General features: G+C 37.8%; 1 protein-coding gene across 1 annotated transcript in view; it reads right to left on the reverse strand.

Annotated features, from left to right (window-relative positions):
* The window catches only part of AKAP6 (A kinase (PRKA) anchor protein 6), a 412,455-nt gene that overhangs the window by 200,279 nt on the left and 193,877 nt on the right, over window positions 1-18,299 (reverse strand). The window contains exons 6-7 of the mRNA XM_004681951.2: window positions 9,877-9,973; window positions 8,543-8,706 (exon numbers count right to left, since the gene is read on the reverse strand). Coding sequence (XP_004682008.1) covers window positions 8,543-8,706; window positions 9,877-9,973 — 261 coding nt within the window. The remainder of the gene's footprint in view (window positions 1-8,542; window positions 8,707-9,876; window positions 9,974-18,299) is intronic.

Consider the following 18,299-nt stretch of genomic DNA (forward strand, 5'->3'; position numbering starts at 1 on the left):
TTACCACAACTACTGCTTCATATTAGCTACCTTTAATTATTATACTAGTTTCCTAATTCATTGTCAGTTCTTCTTCTGTTACCCTACCATTGCTAAAAGGAGGGTTGGGGGAGAGAGAGAGTGAATAATCTCTGTGTAGCAGAAGAACAGTTAGCTTCTCTCTATTTCACAGGAATTACATCTTTATTTATCTCCTATATTCTCCTTCTATTTCTTCTTCCTTTCTTCCTTCCTTCTCTCTCCTTTCTCAGTGTCTTGCTTTGGCTCCACTCAGTGAGATCCATGGCCTTGCTTACCCATGCAGAGGGCAAAAGTAAACAAGCTATGGCCTCTACAGGCCAACTAAATATAAAGATGAGAAGGAAATACCCCAACCCTATGCAAATGGCCTGGAAGTGGCAATGAGATGGGTCCCTGGGTTTTGGCCCAGCAGGGCCTCCAATCTACTTAATGTTTCCAGAGAAACATTAACATTCATTTAAGCAGTGGGTGGTAAGACTGGGAATGTTTTGTGAGTGCTGGTGGCAAATAGCATGACAGTACATTGAAAAAATATCTACCTCTATTAGCCTCAGAACCACACAAATGGCTATATTACAGCTAAATTTCCTAGGAGATGGAAAAAGCAAAAGCTAGACATCTAATTTTTTTTTATTCAATGCACTGGATAGGAGAAACTGGGTATAAAAAATGTTAAGCGAGCATTTAAGAGTATCCAGGGTGCCAACTTGAGTTGTGTGTTTATTTGAAAGCTTATGCTTCATAAGAAGTCCAGATAACTTGATAAACACAAGAGCCAGAGCAGAGTAATCCCTTTAGCAGGGATCTCCCCAAATCAGCCTGTTCCCCTGCCAGAAACAACAGACTTGGAAAAAGTGTCAGTCACACACTGAGGTTACTGTTTCACACTTGCAAAGAATCTACTTATTAAAGCATTTTTAGAAGCAATTCCGTATCTTGCCTTCCTTTTGTGCTTAAACATTTAAAGATTGAAAAGATGTTGATCCACTATGCATCAAAAAGGTCTCTATCATGTTTACTCTATATTACTTTATAATACATTAGACTGAATATAAAATGTGAGTTCTGCTAATAAAAGGGAACAGCTTTCCATAGAATGTGAGTTTGTAACTAATACTATGCATCTTTGCAACACTAGGCATTATAGATTCCAAATTGAGCACACTGACTTAATAAGAAAAAAACAAACAAACAAACAAACTACCTACTAGTCAATGTCATTTCCTTCTGTTGATAACAGACACCAAAGACTTTTACTGCCAGACTTTTACTGCTGAGTCAAAAGTTTCTACCTTCAAGAAATGGAAGTATAGTATGAAAAAAATCCAGATAATTTATAGTCTTATACACATGACAGGCTGACACCATCGGCTGTCCTTTGCCTTAGTAAATATTTTCATCAAAATGTGCCTAACCTCAGACACAAAATGTGTCTAACCTCAATCATTTTTTTCAGTTATCTCACTAGAGTAGCAGACTATCTTTAAAAACCCCTCATGTTGGATCCACCCACACATCTGATAATATGCAAATTTAAATGCCTTAAGGAGATTAGAGAAATGATCTTTTATTCCATTCTATCACAAATTTAGTAACCACAACTGATCTTCAAAGAAATAACTCACTTTTGTTTCTGTCTTTCAAAAACATTTTTGAAGAAAAGTTGCCCTTCTGATAATAAAAAAAAAGGGCTACTGAAGAATCCACAGTAGACGAAAGAGCTCTCCCTAGATACTGCATATCAGGACTATGTTTATATAGTTCAGTAAGGAAGGAACAACATCAGATACTACCTCTAAGAAGAATTCTGCAAGGAAGAAGTAGAATTGGTAATGCATTTACTACTCATTTGCTTGCATCAAGAATGCCCTTCCATTTCAATCTGCCAACATCCTAATTAAGATAATCTAAATCTTAGGTGATCTATTATTCTAGATCTAAGATAGCCCAATCTACATTAGACAAGATGTTACACTATATGCTAACACTGACATGACAAGACCACTCAGCAGAAAAGCATGTCTTCCCTCATGTTTGGCCCAACATTAGGTAGGATAGAGTTCTCTGTTAGCACTCAATAAATAATGGCCTGGTCTTGCCTGTTGTCTTTCTTTTAGAATAAATTTAATCTTACTATTTTATCTCTGGCTCATTTTGCTAACACGTACCATGCTCTTTTTGTATAAGGAAGAGTGAAGAATTTCAAGTAGGTATTTTTACATATATGTGTCAGTGTACATGGGATTAACTAAAAATGCAATAACCATTTATTACATTAATGCAATTTCTGAAAGTCCTATGTTAAACTTTTAAACAAGAAAAGAAAAAAGCAGAGGCAATGTTTTGTCTTATCAGTGCTCTGGAAGAATCAGGATCCAACCCTGGTCTAAAATAATAACATCCACCTGCACTTTTACCCAAGCAGCACTATATTATACAATGAAAATATCACATACAGTAGCTCCCCAAATCTGTTTTTCCTAATTCTTCAACTAAAAAAAAGTTGCCTAAAATCCATTAGCATAAATACAGTCTTTCTATTTAGGTATCTGGTGAAACAAACAAACATGTACTAACACTGGATTTGTAACTGGGTGGTCCCTAGGAGAAGGGAAGTTCCAGGTTCCCTGCCCCACCCAGAAGGAGGGTGGAACTGAGCAGAGAAAAAGGAGAGAGAAGAGAGAAGGAAGGCAGATGGAGAAGGAGACCTAAGGAAGCCACATGGAGCAGCAAACATGTGATGAAGAAACCGCGCTTGTTTCCTGACCCTGGACTGGTTAAGGCAGATGTGGGTGAGATACCTGTAGGGAGGTGACCATGGCAGTGTTTATATTGATTTTGATTTTGCTCTTTTCCTCTCAGATTTGTCTGGCCATTTCTGACCCTTTTCCATGGGTCCCGGCCAGAAGGTGCTTTAGTCTTGTGGCAGGCTTTCAGGCCTTGCTTTGGGCCAATCCCTTTTGGGTTGACTTTTGCCCACGAGGGGATGGGTAACTTCAGGTGTTTGATTTAGAAGTTACATTCTTTGTGTTTCATATTGTATATTCACTGTATTAAAGTCACTTTTCATTAAAGCTTTATATGTTTTGTCTTGTTGCGGCGGATGGCAGAACCCACTTAGAGCAGGCAGGTTTTGGGGCTTCAGGGGTGCCTCTCTCTGAATTGAGGTGCCCCATAACAGATTTAACCTCTCTTGATGTCTAAAGAAAGGGTAGGTTGTCGGAAAAATCCAAGTCTGAGGCCACTGACAACTCCCTTTTGAGCCTATATCTAAAACTATCATATGTAAGACTAAGAAACATTTAAGAAATGTCCTTAAGCTTGCTGTTATTGAGTAGGTAACACTGATGACTTTCATGGTCTGATTACTGCAACAGAGGAACCTCTAAGAAGGCAGATAAAATAATCACAGTCACAGAATTCAAAGCATTAAACTTCTGTCTTTTTTCACTAAGGAAATGGAGATGCTGATTGGAACTCAAGCTAGTTCATTCTTCTAATAGCAGTGAAGTTTCTGAATTTGTAACTTCAGATACTCTTTATTTTGAAGACAAATCTGAAGACACAGGAGTCATTGTGTGCTTTTAGTGATTTCATGTGGGAAAACCTGACCTTGTTTCTATGGCATCTATAATGACAGAATGCTTTATAGGCAAAAAGTAAAGATAAGAAAGATAAGAACATTTTATTGAAGGCAACGTACAAAATTAAGAATATTTTCTTGCTTACAGAATTTTGGGTTTTCTATTTGAAAGGTCAAAAAAATAATGTAGTCCCCGTTAGCTATTAGATATTCACTGAGTTTTGAAATCCCTTCAGCTATACACCATTCAAAATTTTAACATATTGAAAGTTTAGTTTAAGTGATAAACTTTTATCAATCTTAAAATAAAATATAATTACAAGCATATTTTCGATAGTTGGATATGAGTGTTGAAGCTCTATTTCTAGAACTGATGAATTCTGTTCTCTATTTCCATTTATAAAAGATCTCAGTCCTGGGAAAACACTTTTAAAAAAATGAAATACAACAAATAAGGTATGCTGCAGATTCCTGAGGGAGAAGTTTCCCAGAGTCTTTGAATTTCCTCCTATCCTCCTTCTTTACAAGATTTCTAAGACCAAGTCCTTTTCTGCAGTCTCTCAAACAAGGTAAAAAAGAAAAATACCCCCTAGATATATTCCTTAGATTTTCTATTATGCTTCTCAAGTTCCCAGTAGCTTCTGAAGTAAACCTAAGATGAATTCTGGGGTTATTTTTTATTATGTTTTAATTTTAGCTCCTCTTTCAAGTCTAAGATGAAATAAATGATCATAACTGCTGTGCTTAGAGATGCATTTCATGGCACAATTTGTAGATGACCTATGCAAGGTCAATCATGGAAAGACGGCTGACATGATAGATAACAAATCAGATCCAGTGTTTAGTCTTGGAGAACTTCAGAGTAACCTATTTAAACTTGCTCTGTTTTGGCAGTATATGAAAAATTGCTATTTAACAATATATACTAGATATGTTCCGTATAGAGACCTCAATCTGGCTTGGATAACATCAACTAGAGACATGGGGGAATTATTACTCAAATCACTCATCATTAAGGGTTATTTTTGTGACATTGTCAGCCTTGGTGCAGATTGTGCTACTGGTCTAATCAGTGTCCACAGAAAGATCCAGGTCCCCAGTCACATGGCACCTTTTCACACCTGTAGGTCGTAGGTCTCTAAGTATGCTATTCTCTCTGTCTCTTGTTTTCACCCTAACAAAGATCATTCCCACTCTTCATTTAATTTATCACTCCCCTGAAAATCACTCCCTTAATGTCCCCCAAGTAGTATTAGTTCTTCTCTCTGTACTCACAGAACTTTGTATGATCCTCTACTAGAGCATTTATCAAGTTCTTGTATAATTGTTTATTCTGACTCCAGCACTAGAATATGAAGATTTATATATTTGCCTTTTTCTAGGGTTTACTATCACCAGTCACTTTCTAAGCACATTAGATGGCATCAACTCTTTGTCCTGTATCACAACTCTTCAGATGGATATTATCATGCCTCTATTTTATAAGTAGGCACAGAGAAGTTAAGTAATTTTCCCAAGGATGCATAGCTAGTAAGTGTCAGGAGTTGAATTCAGGCTGTCTGATTTTAGAGAATTAGCTTTTCCAATTATTTTTTGTGTTTGCTCAAGGATCTAAGAGAGGCACTCCATCTGCATTAAACAAATAAAAGGAATTGTCATTTGTCTTAAAGTTTAAATTTAGAAATATATTTATATTTTCTGTCTTAAATTAATTCACCTTCACTGTTCACTGTGGACAAATTCAATTTTGCAAAGAAAATTCAGCATAGATTTGGGGCAAGAAAACTAGTTGGGAGGTAGAAGGCAGCAGATTTGTTGGCTCTCCCATTTCAAAGTCTTAAGTTCCTAAAAACCTCCCTCACTTAGGTTCCTCGTCTGCAGATACCTACAATACCTCTCCTCAAAGCTGCTTATAATATAGATGCACATAGTGTGACATGAAATGCTTTATAATAGAGATACTATTAGTGAGCAAAACATTATGATGTAACTGAAAGAACATACTTTGACTTGGAGATGATTCAGAGCGTATTTTGCTGTGTAGAAGTGAAAAACCCAAATAGTTAAGATCTAGATGCGTTTCTATTTCCTCCTGAAATTTAAATTCATATCTTTTGAGTCCCCTCAAATTAATGTCATATATTTTACCTTTTTAAATAACTTTTAATTCTTTTGTTTTTGATACATTCTTTATCTTATGGATTCAAGTAATCTTTACTCATTGTAGAGATTTGGAAAATTCAAATATAATTAAAAATATATAATTGCATATGTCTCTTCCACTGGTTTTAAAATTCTCTTCTAAAACATATATATATCTATGAAACCTTTCATTAGGATATGATATAGTTTGATTTAATTAAACAGTCACTATTTTCAATATTTGGGTTGATACCATTTGTTTACTATATAAGTAACAATGTGACTCTCTCATTTATGTTGTGTGATAGTCCCAGATGTATGAGGATTGTGGTGCCCTATAGGATTAGTGCCTTCTCAGAGGTCATTACAGTAGTTATTGAGGAGTTTGATAGAATGCAGATTCTGGAGTTCCAACAGCGAGGTTCTGACCTGTCTGAGGCAATGCTTGGGCAGGTGGTCATCCTGAGAAATGGTGACATTGCCTCGCCTTTGATAATACATTCTCCTCCTTATCAGGATAATTATCTCCTTTATTCCACCTCAGTACCTCCCTTCAAAATGAGCTGATTTAAAAGTGTCAAACTCAAATTGGCCTAGTGATGAGAGTTACTCATTTTCAACATAGGGCTTTTATTAATTTAAGTAATTTCACCATCTCTGTAGTTCCACTCTGGCGCTTCCCCATCCTCATCCCCAACACCCCACTCCACCCACCCATGCTTCACTCTACAGCCAGGAACAGATTTTCATGGCTTTCCTGGTGTCGTTTCTTTGTTACTCCAAAAACTCCCCCTGTGCCAGACAGTTGACTGTCGTCTTCTAACCGCAGTGGTCTGGTAAAAGAATGTTGCTTCCTCAAAGAAGCTCTCCTTGATGCCCTGATCTAAATCACTTCTCCCTGCCCAACCTCAAGTCACTCCCTTTTCTTTCACAGCACATCACGATCACTGAAGGCATGATTATTACATTCAACTTCACCACAAGTTCCTTGAGACAGGCACTATGGCTAGTGGCTCAGCACCACCCTTAGCCTAGACAGTGCTGGTGAGACAGTTCTACATTGTCTGAACATGAACTCTGGAACCAAAGGGCTCCAACTGAAATCCCAGTTTGCTACTCAGTACCTGCGTGATCTTAAGCAAATTACCTAACTTTTCCCAGCCTCCATTTTCTCCATTGCAGATTGTAATAGCACTACCTTGGGAGGTTTGTTGTGAGAATTAAACGAGGGAATATATATAAGCTATATAACATTGTGAGGCATATAGAAGACACCCAATACAAAATAGCTTTTAAAAAGTAAAAACTCAGTATGTTTCTTTAATAAACAAAAGAGAATCATTTTTAATCATATTCTATCTCATCACTGACCCCCATCCTAATTCCAGCCAAAGCACTAACCCAATCAACTTTTCCCTGCAATAAAGAGCTCCACTTCTGTCCTGTGAAGTCTATTGAGTGTATGTCCCATACCATATTATTAGTTCCAGCTCTGATCCTTTCATTACATCACTTCCTAAAATATGAGCTCTGGTGCCAAGCCACCTCTCATTCTTTTCTTCAGTATTTCCTGAAATGTGACATCCTCCATGGAGCCTTCGCTAAGCAGAACTGATTTCATCATTCCACTCTCTGTATCCAACAAATAAGTTAGATGTTCTTGTTTGAGGTTCCAAAGCTATAAATCATCTGAGCTTTTCACTGGCTCTATGGCCTTACCATTTCAGGGCAGGTTGGGTTTCTCCTCCTCCTGCACTGAAGAACGTGAATCTAAGAGAGCAAATGCCTTGTTTATTTGCTCTGCATACACATAGCACAATGCCAATCCACATGGATGCTAAATAAATATGACCTGCTGATGATTTAATTACTTTGTCAAATCAGCAATAGGAACCATGAATTCTTAAATCTTTTTCCTATGGCACAGTATGTCTCGATGCTGAGTCTACTATGAGATTGGCTTTCTGCATTTACTTCCACAAAAAATGAAAGTGAGAGATAGCAAGAAAATATCAAATTATTTTAATTATTGTCCATATTATGTGTTCAAAGATACCCTTAGAATAGTGTACATTGCATTAAAAGGTCCTGACTTGAAATTTAATTATATGTGATATATGAGTAATTTTGTAAATCTAAAATGGATACCCAAAATGTGTCAATACTCATTTTTGAAGTACTTGTAGCATTTAATGCATGCACTGTTATGAAGAACTTACACTCAGAGCAAAAGATTTGTAGCAAAGCATATGACCTTCTCCCCACTACAATGACCATCCCCTAATTAGGCAATGCATCTGATAGTCATTAACAGGAATGAGATAATGAATCACTTTCTCTCTTCTTTGTTAATTTGCTGTAACCAAGCGGCTAATGGATGTCAGAGCTGACTGATTGCACTGATTATAGTGATTTATAGTTGCAACAAAACAATTTAAAACCATTCTGATTATTCATGTTAAAGATGCTTTATGTTTTGTTTACTAAATGTTTTATATCCCCCTTTCTCTATCCGTAAAGTACAAACCCCCTTCTACCCTACCACTTTTCACAAAAAGACCTCTTGCAGGAAAACTTAAAAGTTGTAGGCTTATTTTATTGTTTTAAACTAAGTCATTTCATTGTGTGTGTGTATACGTGTGTGTGTGTGTGTGTGTGTGTGTGTATAAGAGAGAGAGAGAGATAAAGTTTACAAAGTAGAAACGAAAAGCCTTAGGGGTGGAAAGAAAACTTCAGTGGTCTTGTTCAAAAGAAGACAGAAATAAGAGGAAATAAGGCAAACTTCAAGCCACTTACCTTGGGGCTTCCAGTCCCTTCCTCATCCTCCACAGACACATCAGTAGCCAGAATCTCGGCTTTGATGGTATCCAGAGCCCTGAGAATCCAGCTGTGTTGCCGTTTGATTTGCCTCTGCAGCTCCTTCCATTGACTCGCAATCATCCGCAGCATGTCCTTCAGTCCTTCTCCAAGAGGAGGAGAAAGCACTAGTCACAGACTTGATTGGATTTTTAACCATTATTATTTTTTTATTTAGTATATTAGATGAATATTCCAAATAATACTTACCTTTTTAAATGACCATCACCATCACCATAACTGCCATATTAGCATTTGTAATTCATAATAGACACTCATGATTTTTGACTTGATATAAGGCATCAGGACACAAAAATGGGATAATGATTTAGATACAAGATTTTGACAAATTATTTTAAATATATTGTCAAAAATGCATAAGAACTAAAACTGACAGTATTCTTAACACTACAGCTTCACAAATCCTTAACACTACAGCTTCACAATCCAAATAAAAGGCCCTACATGTATCTGTGTGGAAAGTTTATAGGAATCAGGAAAATATATGAGGACAGGTAAAATTAAGTTGATGAGAAATATAGTAAATGGGTGAGAATTAAGAGAATAATTTTTAGCTTCAGCATATCTGATTAATACAGCTCTTCTCTTGTTTAGTTGTGGCAAGCTCAAAAGTCAAAATATAATTCAAAAGTCAAAATATAATTCATCCTCTTATGGTCTCTTCCTATCAGCATATGTATAACCAAATAACAAAACTATTTTTTTATTTATAATCTGTTCCTCATAAGTACATTAATACTTGGGTAAGAATTGATTTAAGGCTAAAACTCTACTAATGCAATGACCAGCAAAGAATCTGCAAAATGTTCATGTATGTGAATTGAGAGGAAAATAATCAGATCTTTCTAGATTGCCTGCCTTATATCTGTAATGATATCTATAAGTACTCTAAAGTGTGTGCATTATAACTATATGCACAATTCTCATTCATTATCTTAACGGTATTTCCAGAGCACCCTACATCAAAATGCGTGTCAATGTGAAATTTTCAGGAATGTGATTTCAATTGAAACTTGGGCGAATAGCAAGTCCAAAATAAAATGAACAGACCATTTGGAGGCAGTATTTCATCTTATAAGTATCACAGCATTGTATGCGGTATATGAAACATTTATAAATCTTGAAGGTCAATCTGATAATGTAAATATTAATAATACATAAGGAAGTGAATATAAGCAGTAATTTACAGCAATGCGTCTTCATTCTTAATAGTCTGGAGACATAAAGACTTGCAATATTTCAGGAGGATTTACCTGCTTTGTGAGATGCAATGAGCTCGAGAAGTTGGTGTCCTTCCTCTTCCACAGCTTCCTTGAGAGCACAATGACTATCTACATTCAACTTGAAACTCTGCAAGGAAAAATATGAGCATCAAACTCTGCAAGGCAGTTAAACATAAAGCATCTATACAAAATTAGTTGTTACTTTTTATCAAGAACCACACAATCCAATTTAACCAATAGAAAAACTAGTTTACAATACTAAAAACTATTGATATTTGGGATCTGGGTTTAAAATATTCCCATTAGATTAGCAGAGTGCATCTGTTTGGAAACAGCTGACAAATCTAGAAATTCATTAGTTTTTTATGAAAAGTCACATCCCTTAGGCTATATCAAGAGTAACAGAATTCTATAAAATACACTGAATTTCTACGAGCACATATGAGCTCTTTTCTTTACTTTAAAAAAAAAGTTAGTGATAGCACCATTTATGAAACTATAAAAAATGACAGCATAAAATATATTTGCCTTATGTGCACATATATAAATCCATTAATTTAGTAGGGTTTCATTCAGCGCTGTTTCTCAGATATTACACAAACCACAGAATATTGAAGTGGAGTTAGATGTTTTGAGAAGTCAGATGCTTTTGAAGTCTTTTATTTTTAAGTTTGTTCCTTGCAATGTGATTCTGCTTTATAAGTGACACATCAAGCACATCAGGGGTATTTTCAGTCATGACGATCATCCAAAACACAAAAATTGCCATCATAGCTGAAGCCCAACTCATAGCCATTTCTTTCAGGAAGCCTTCCTTAATGCCTTATGTGAAGTTAATTACTCCTTCTCTCTTTTACCTCTGCTCCTTATAACTGCTCCTATTGTATAGATTAAAACACTATATTCTGTTTTATTTCTACACTTAACTACTAAAATATAAATATTTGAAGAAATTGTCAGTTTCATATTTATCTGCAACTCATATTTATCAGGTTATATACAAGTTGTTCAATAGATGTTTATAGGAATAATGGATATCTGTTGAACTGAATCAATACCACTCTCTGAAAGGTAAGGTTTTCACTTAAATATTTCAGGAAGCACAGATGATTTCCCAAGATTTTTCCATGTCTGGAATTTTATAAGGCATTCCAACTACAGGAGGCCCAATGCAGAGTAATCATAATGACCAATCTGTTGAATCATAGATTAGTCTTCAGGGTAAAAATTCATTCCTGGACTTGAGTTATTGGAACAAGCAAGAACTTTGAAATCCTGTGTGTTAGATTCTGGCTTCTCTAAGATAGGGCTCCAAACTATACAACATATTTTGTTCCCACTAAACACTCATTAAACAATGAATGTTATGAACTGCTTTGAACTTAATACTAAGAATATTTGTCAGAACCCCTACATTATACAATCCTAGTGAGAGTATAATTATACAAAAGAGGTTAAACAATCATACAGTGAAATTGGGTATTCATTCATTTTAAAACTACATACTATCAACCCTCCCTAGTAGTGCAGTGAGTTAAAGCACAGCACTAAGAAATTAAAGCCACTTTGGCATGAGTTCAATTCACCCCCCACATGGCACGGCAGACCTCTCCTGACCTGCCCACTGCTCCCCTAAGCAGTGTACTGTGTCAGTCAGCCTGTTCTGCTCCCCACTCTGTCTCTGGTGAATCCTCTCATTGCCCCTGCACCTCTGGCTGTCCCCCAGTTCTTTAAAAAAAAAACAACAACAACTATGTATTATGTCCATTTTGTACACTAGACCAAGAACTAGTGGGGGACATAAATCATGGGCACTGGCATCAAAGAGCACTGGGGCATATTACTAAGAACACGAAGTGCAGACTAAGTCATCTTGGGTAATCAGTGTGAGTTTATTCTCCCCTTTTCTAAAGGTCTATAAAATTCAGAGTATAGAAGCAGAATAATCAAAAGTTGGAAGTGAAGGAAATAAAGGGGCTAGTGGAGAAAGAACTAATTTGCATGAAAGCCTGGAAAAACCCTGTATTGTTGCAGGAAGCAGGAAACCACAAATAACTTGGTGTTGCTGGGACAAGGCACAAGCAGGGAACCTTGGCGACACAAGATACAAAACTTCCAGAGCCATGAAAGTGTCATGTAAGAAGATGCCAACAACAATGGAGAATGACCGGTGCAGTTCTGTGTTCTAGAATATTTCTGACTGTTGTGTAAAGTTGACTTTAAAAGGGCAGCCTGGAGACAAAGAGGCTATTTAGGAGGCTGCTATGATAATATAGGCCAGATGTTTCTGCATGCTCATATTTTTTTTAATTAAAAAAAGGTATGCCTTTTCTTCCAAATGAATAGAAGAAGGAAAAATAGAGAAAATCTTCGGCCTTTTTCAATTTTTCTCAGTGCGTGAGAGCAGGATGTGCCAGAATTTAGTTCTTTGGCTGTTCTGATGATAAATACCAGAGGTTATTAGTCAGGAGTCTCCAAATGTGAAAGACATATTGAACTGATGAACTTTTACTCCCCCTGTCATTTTAAAGAGATGGTATATATGCTGATGAATAAGACACTTGATGACACTTTTTCTTCACACAAAAGATTTTTACTACCCTAAGAAAATGAAAACTTGTCTTTTTACAAGGGCAGGAAGAAGAATGTGTGTTCAGTCAAAAAAAGCAGATGCTTGAAAAGTCACCTGCTACCTGCCTCAGGCTATAGCTGCCTGGCTCCTACCATCCTGTGTTCCCAGAGGGGTTCTTGGTGGGGAAGAAAGCCACACTCCCCTGTGCCGAATCTGGCAATTTCTCTTCCCCTCCCCCATAGCATACATAAAGGATGGCCAGTTGTGCTGGTCCTCAAAAACATAAAATATACCTCCCAAATGTCATATGTGCCACCATTTGTGTAGTGAGACTTGGAATTAACATAATCTGACCTTATGAAATGAGTTGTCAGTGCTCAAGCTTTCCAAGACATAAAATAAGAATAGAATCTAACTTCTATGTTGTCAGAATTAAAGATAACAAGTGTAAAGCATTGAAGTAGTGCCTGGAAATGTGTGGGACCAAGAAAAATCATTACAGACTTTTAGATGTACTTTTGCTATTTTCCAAGTGTTCTTGTGCTACATAGTGCTTTATAACATTTTCAGATGAAAAGTGACGTATTTTGAGGCTCTTTGAACTCCTCAAGTGCAGATACCAAGTGCCCTCTTCTTTTGGGTCACCACCCAGCATAGGCCTGCCCACAGGTGGTTCCAGACACGCTGCTCGCTGAGATGCAAAGATGACCACTGACTGAGAAGCGGTGACCTGCGACTGCCCGGAGCCGAGGTTGTGCCCTCAGACCAGTTGGTCTAACCCTCTGGGCTTCTGTTTCCTTTGCTACAATGCAGGCATTTGGACTCAATATTTTCCAGTCTTTAGACACTTTGATTTTATCTTTAAGCCAGGCAATTGGGATGGATGGCTTGGGAGAATTCTGATTTATTCTAAACCAGAGAATTTTCAAAGGGGTAAGAATCCTGAAGGCCATCTAACCACTCATCTACCCCAGGGCAGCTCTGTCCCTCAGCCATCTCAGGCAGATGTGTCCTTTCTATTTTTAACCATCTCCAGGGAAGTCTCCTCTAACTTCTCATCCTGAGTCTGCAACATTTCTTCTCAGGAATTTAAGAGTACTGTGAAGAGCAGTACAAGTTTCCCTCTGCTTAGAATTCTTTGCCAAGTCTTCCCTCCAGAAGCATTGTGAGAATATGCCAACAAAAACCACACATCCAATCAATCATTAAGCCCTGCCAATTTATTTCCCTGTCCTCACCTCTCCATATTGACTAACACTGCCTGAGTTCAGGTCCTCATTGTCATTCCTTGCCAGGTTGACCTCACCAGCCTCCAGTCAAAACCACATTTATTCTTTATTGTGGTGTGCCGGTGAAGGTGCAAGCATGGTTCTAAACTTGGAGGATGTGGCTGTGAACAAGTTGAATATGTTCTCTGGCCTCACAGAGCTCCTAATCTTGTGGGGCAGCAGAAATGAAGAAGCACAGCTTACAAACAGGGAGAGGCAGCTGGTTGTGTCAAAAGGCCCATGACACAAGGGGTGTTGGTGATAAGCCTTAGATCCAAAACTAGGCTGCCTAGGTTCAAATCCTAGTTCTTGTACCTCCTACTGTAAACAAGAACCACTGCACACCCCATTTATTCATCTGTAGATAAAGGGAAATGTTAGTGCTTACTTTGTGGGCTACTGTGAGGAGGATGATATGTGTCGATAACTGTAGAACAGTGTCTGTCATATTGTAATACAAAATAAAATAAAAAATACTTTACTACACAAAACTGTCTGTCTACAGGGCCTTCCTTGGTGACACAACAGGTTAGCCTGCAGCACTGCAAGCTAGCATGAGCTGATTCAGTGTGAGTTCCATCCCTCCATCCCCACACCAGAGGTGACCCACATAAAGCGGCAGACTGTCCTGCCCCCACCACGCTGCTCCCCTCAGCCGAGTACTTCATTGATCCGTCAGTTCTGCTCCCTGCTTTGTCTCTGGTGAATCCTCTTGCCACCCCTGCACCTCTGGCTTATACCCCAGTTTTGTATGCATAAATAAATAAATATTAAAAAAATAAAAAGTCTGTTTACAAAACAAGTTTCTCCATCTACAAAGATTATTCTCTTCTTAAACCCTCCACAAAGCTATATAATAGGTTCGCTGTCTCCAGCATGACCTAGAGTCTTGTCTTCTAAGGTCCCAGTCAATTGTTTCTTGGTCCCCACAGCTGCTTTTAAATATGCCCAAATAACTTAGTTTACAGCTCACACTGACAGCCTTGTTACCCTAAGATATGGTTCTTGCTGGAACCTCTCCCCAGGAAAGTCCTTTCCTCCTTCCCATGACTAAGCCCTGTCCATTCTTTAAAAGTTATCTCAGGTATCACTCTCTTTAGTATGTCTTCCCTGACCATCTTCCATACTCCTGGATTCTTCTCAGTAGCCAATGTACCTGTGTAGAGCTCAACACTTTACTTACGACATTGTAGAGTAACTATTAATGATGTTTCTACTTTCCACCCATTAGTTCCTTGAGAGTAAACTGTTTTATTCATCTTTTTGTATCCTCAGTGCCTAGGACAGTCCTGACACAGAACACATATCTAACAAATGTTCAGGGAGAAAGTGAATGAAGATTCAAAAACCCATGTAGCTTTCAAACTGCCTATAGCATTTGGGAAGATATTGTGCAATTACTCTTCACTTGGAAGTGGTTGATAAATGTCCCCAAATTTTACTCAGTGAACACCATGTAAATGAGCTGTCATGTTCTTTCGCTTACAAAATTACTTGCCAATTACACTTAGATGATCCCAGTGTAATTGCCATGTAAACTGTACCCTGGCTGTGATAGCCCAAATCATCAATTTAACTTTACCCTCTCATCATATGGTATTTACCACCTAATTAAACAAATGGGCAACCACCACCACAATTGTATGCCTCCTCACCAAATGAAGTGGCCACATTCTTCATTGATATATCAGTTATAACCCATCGCATACCTCCAGGAATAAAACCAGAAGCTCCAAAAGATTAAAAGCACTCTCAAGAATATGTTCTAAGTTTATGATAAAAAGGATAAACAGGGCCCTCCATGGTGGCGCAGCGGGTTAAAGCACAGCACTGAGCAGCTAAAGCCACTTCTGCATGAGTTCAATTCCCGCCTGCCCCGGAGGTGACCACATGGCGTGGCAGACCTCTCCTGACCTGCCCGCTGCTCCCCTCAGCAGTGTACTTCGTCGATCTGCCTGTTCTGCTCCCCACTTTGTCTCTGGTGAAGCCTCTCGCCGCCCCGAGCCTCTGGTCTGTACCCCAGTTTTGTATGCACAAATAAATAAATCTTTAAAAAAAAAAAGGATAAACATTACAAAAACTTTTCTTTTTTTAAAAAAGACATTAAGCTATAAAAACAAAAATTCTCATGCTATCTGAGAAGACTTTCTTTCTGAAACCTCAAATAATAAAAAATAATTCTAAGCATTTGACTGCGAATTTAGATCTTCAAACAAATCACAATTTCTTTGAAACAAACACTTGTACATTTTTGTGGAAAGTAAATGTATTTTGCTAAGGCTGACTTCCTGATAGACTTGCTAAAACATCACATGAGAATTAGATAGGTGGGAGAGATCTTAAATGTTCATGGTGCCTTTCAGTAAACGAATTCTCACTTGTGTTTCTGGCTGCCACCTCCTCACTTGGCACAGGTAATCACACTGACTTCTCAGCATGGCCACATTAGGCTACATGGATTCTCAAACAGAGGTTTTGTCTAACGGGACCATTTGGTTTCCAGAACACACTGTTCTGAGGCTCTGCTGGAAAAGGAGGTCAATGCAGGCCCAAATATTTCTCTACCCCCTGTGGTGGAATAATTGATGTGCAGCAGCCCCTACAGATGTGGAGTCACCAAGGTGATGGATGGATATAAGTATATTATTCACACGTACATCTGCCAATATACAGGTCCCAGTGCAAACACCAGGACTTAAGAATATTATGTGGATTTAGGACAATCCCTGAAGGACTCCAGTTCCATTAAAAATTTGTTTGGCTGCCTGGGGCAGATCTATTTCAACTCCCATATGCTTCATGCATTTGAGAGGGAGAGCCAAACTGCTTTAAAAATAAATTTAATAAATTTTGTAATGTCAAGTCATTAACATTCTGTCTAGTCATACAGTCTTCATCTTTTGAAATAGTAATGTTAACCTGTGCAATTTTTTTTAACCTTCCTAATATCTGAGTTAACATTTTTGTTTTTCTTGTGTTTTCTGCCAAAGGGGATAAATTACATCCTGAAAAACATTGCTATTTTTCCCTCTATAGGTGTTTTTCTTGTCACAAATGTACCAGACAATACCCCAAAAGCTTTGTGACCAGAATCCATTTAGATTTGGAAATAGCAGAGGAAATAATTTAACTTGCAGACATGCTCAGTTATTGTTGGATGATTTATAATATTAGTCATAATTTGCTGCTTATAATAGTTGTAATGCTGCTTTTACAAATGTCCATTCATTCATTTAGCAGATATTTTTAGTATCCGTTATGTATGTATATGCAAGATTGGATGTCAAAGGAAACACCATAGAGACACAGCCATCCCTCAAGGTGATAGTCACAGGTGAGTGGAGAGAAGTTGGGAAGAATTTCAACTTCTCTAGAAAGACCTGAGCTTCTCACACAAGTCTTCAAATCTTCAAAATGCATATAAATCTCACAAAACAGAACAAAGCATCCTTACATCTGACATGTTGATTTGACCCTCACAACAGCAAATCTGTTTCAGGCCTGAAACTTTTACCTTAATAAAACTTATATTTCAGTATTCCATAATTCCGTATATAACACAATATATATGTAGAATCTGTCCATGATCTACAAAGGGAGAAAGATGGGAGGTGACAGCAGCCTGACTCATGTGAATTAGACCATGAGCTGACTTTCATCCATAAGTAAGTGTCGTTGGCTGGTACATGAACCCTCAATAGTCCAAGGTCAGCCTGTAACTGTCTCTTCATTGCTTAGCATACCAGTGCCCTAAATAGGAAGCTTAATAAATGCAGTTTCCCTGACCTTCTAATCTAAAACAGTCATTACATTTTTAAAAAAATAAGAAAGCAATAAATTAGCAAAATGTTGATTTTCAAAATGATGAAAATTGTTGATTATTTTGTTCCAAGAGTCCTTAGACTAAGTTAGGCAAAAAGTACATTTCTCAGATACTTTGAACAGTTAGTTCAGGGACCCTTTTCAACTGAAAAGGAAAAACAATACTACTTGTTTCCTAAGTCCACAGAATTTGAGCTTTATGAATTAAATCCACAGAATTAGAGATATATTAACAAAAGGATGTGGTCTAAGACTTTCACATGTACAAAATGAGCTTCCTGTCCCCATGCATTGATATAGAAATGTCTGCATGCTGAATTCCCAGCAGATCTTTCTATCCTCCAGTCACCAAAGAAGGATAAGACTGGTACTGAGTGTGTCAAAGCACACACTTACTTCAAACAGAAGTAAGGACGCATCCCTACAAAACTCACTCACCTTAAGCTGAAGGGAATGGAGGGGGACAAGCAAATGGAACTTCAAAGCTCCTGCAGGGCCACCAGCTCTGTTCAGCAGGGCTGAGGGATGTGGCAGCCAAATTCACACAACTCAGGCTTCTGAAGTCTGACCAACTGACTGCACTCCGTTAGCTAAGCAGTACAATCATGCGGCAGCTGCTGGTTGTGTGCAGCACAATTTGCTTGAGCCACGGCTGTCAATTATGTTCAGCAGAGAAATGTAGCTAAGAAGAGATAGGCACCAGAGAGTGGGAAAAGGAAAGTCTGTCATCTCTTAGCTTCAAATGGATCACTGGTGCAGATAGGAGGCCAAAAAAAAAAAAAAAAAAAAAA

This window comes from Condylura cristata, unplaced genomic scaffold (genome assembly GCF_000260355.1).
Source record: "Condylura cristata isolate star-nosed mole 26May11 unplaced genomic scaffold, ConCri1.0 scaffold00013, whole genome shotgun sequence".
Classification (NCBI taxonomy): Eukaryota; Metazoa; Chordata; class Mammalia; order Eulipotyphla; family Talpidae; genus Condylura; species Condylura cristata.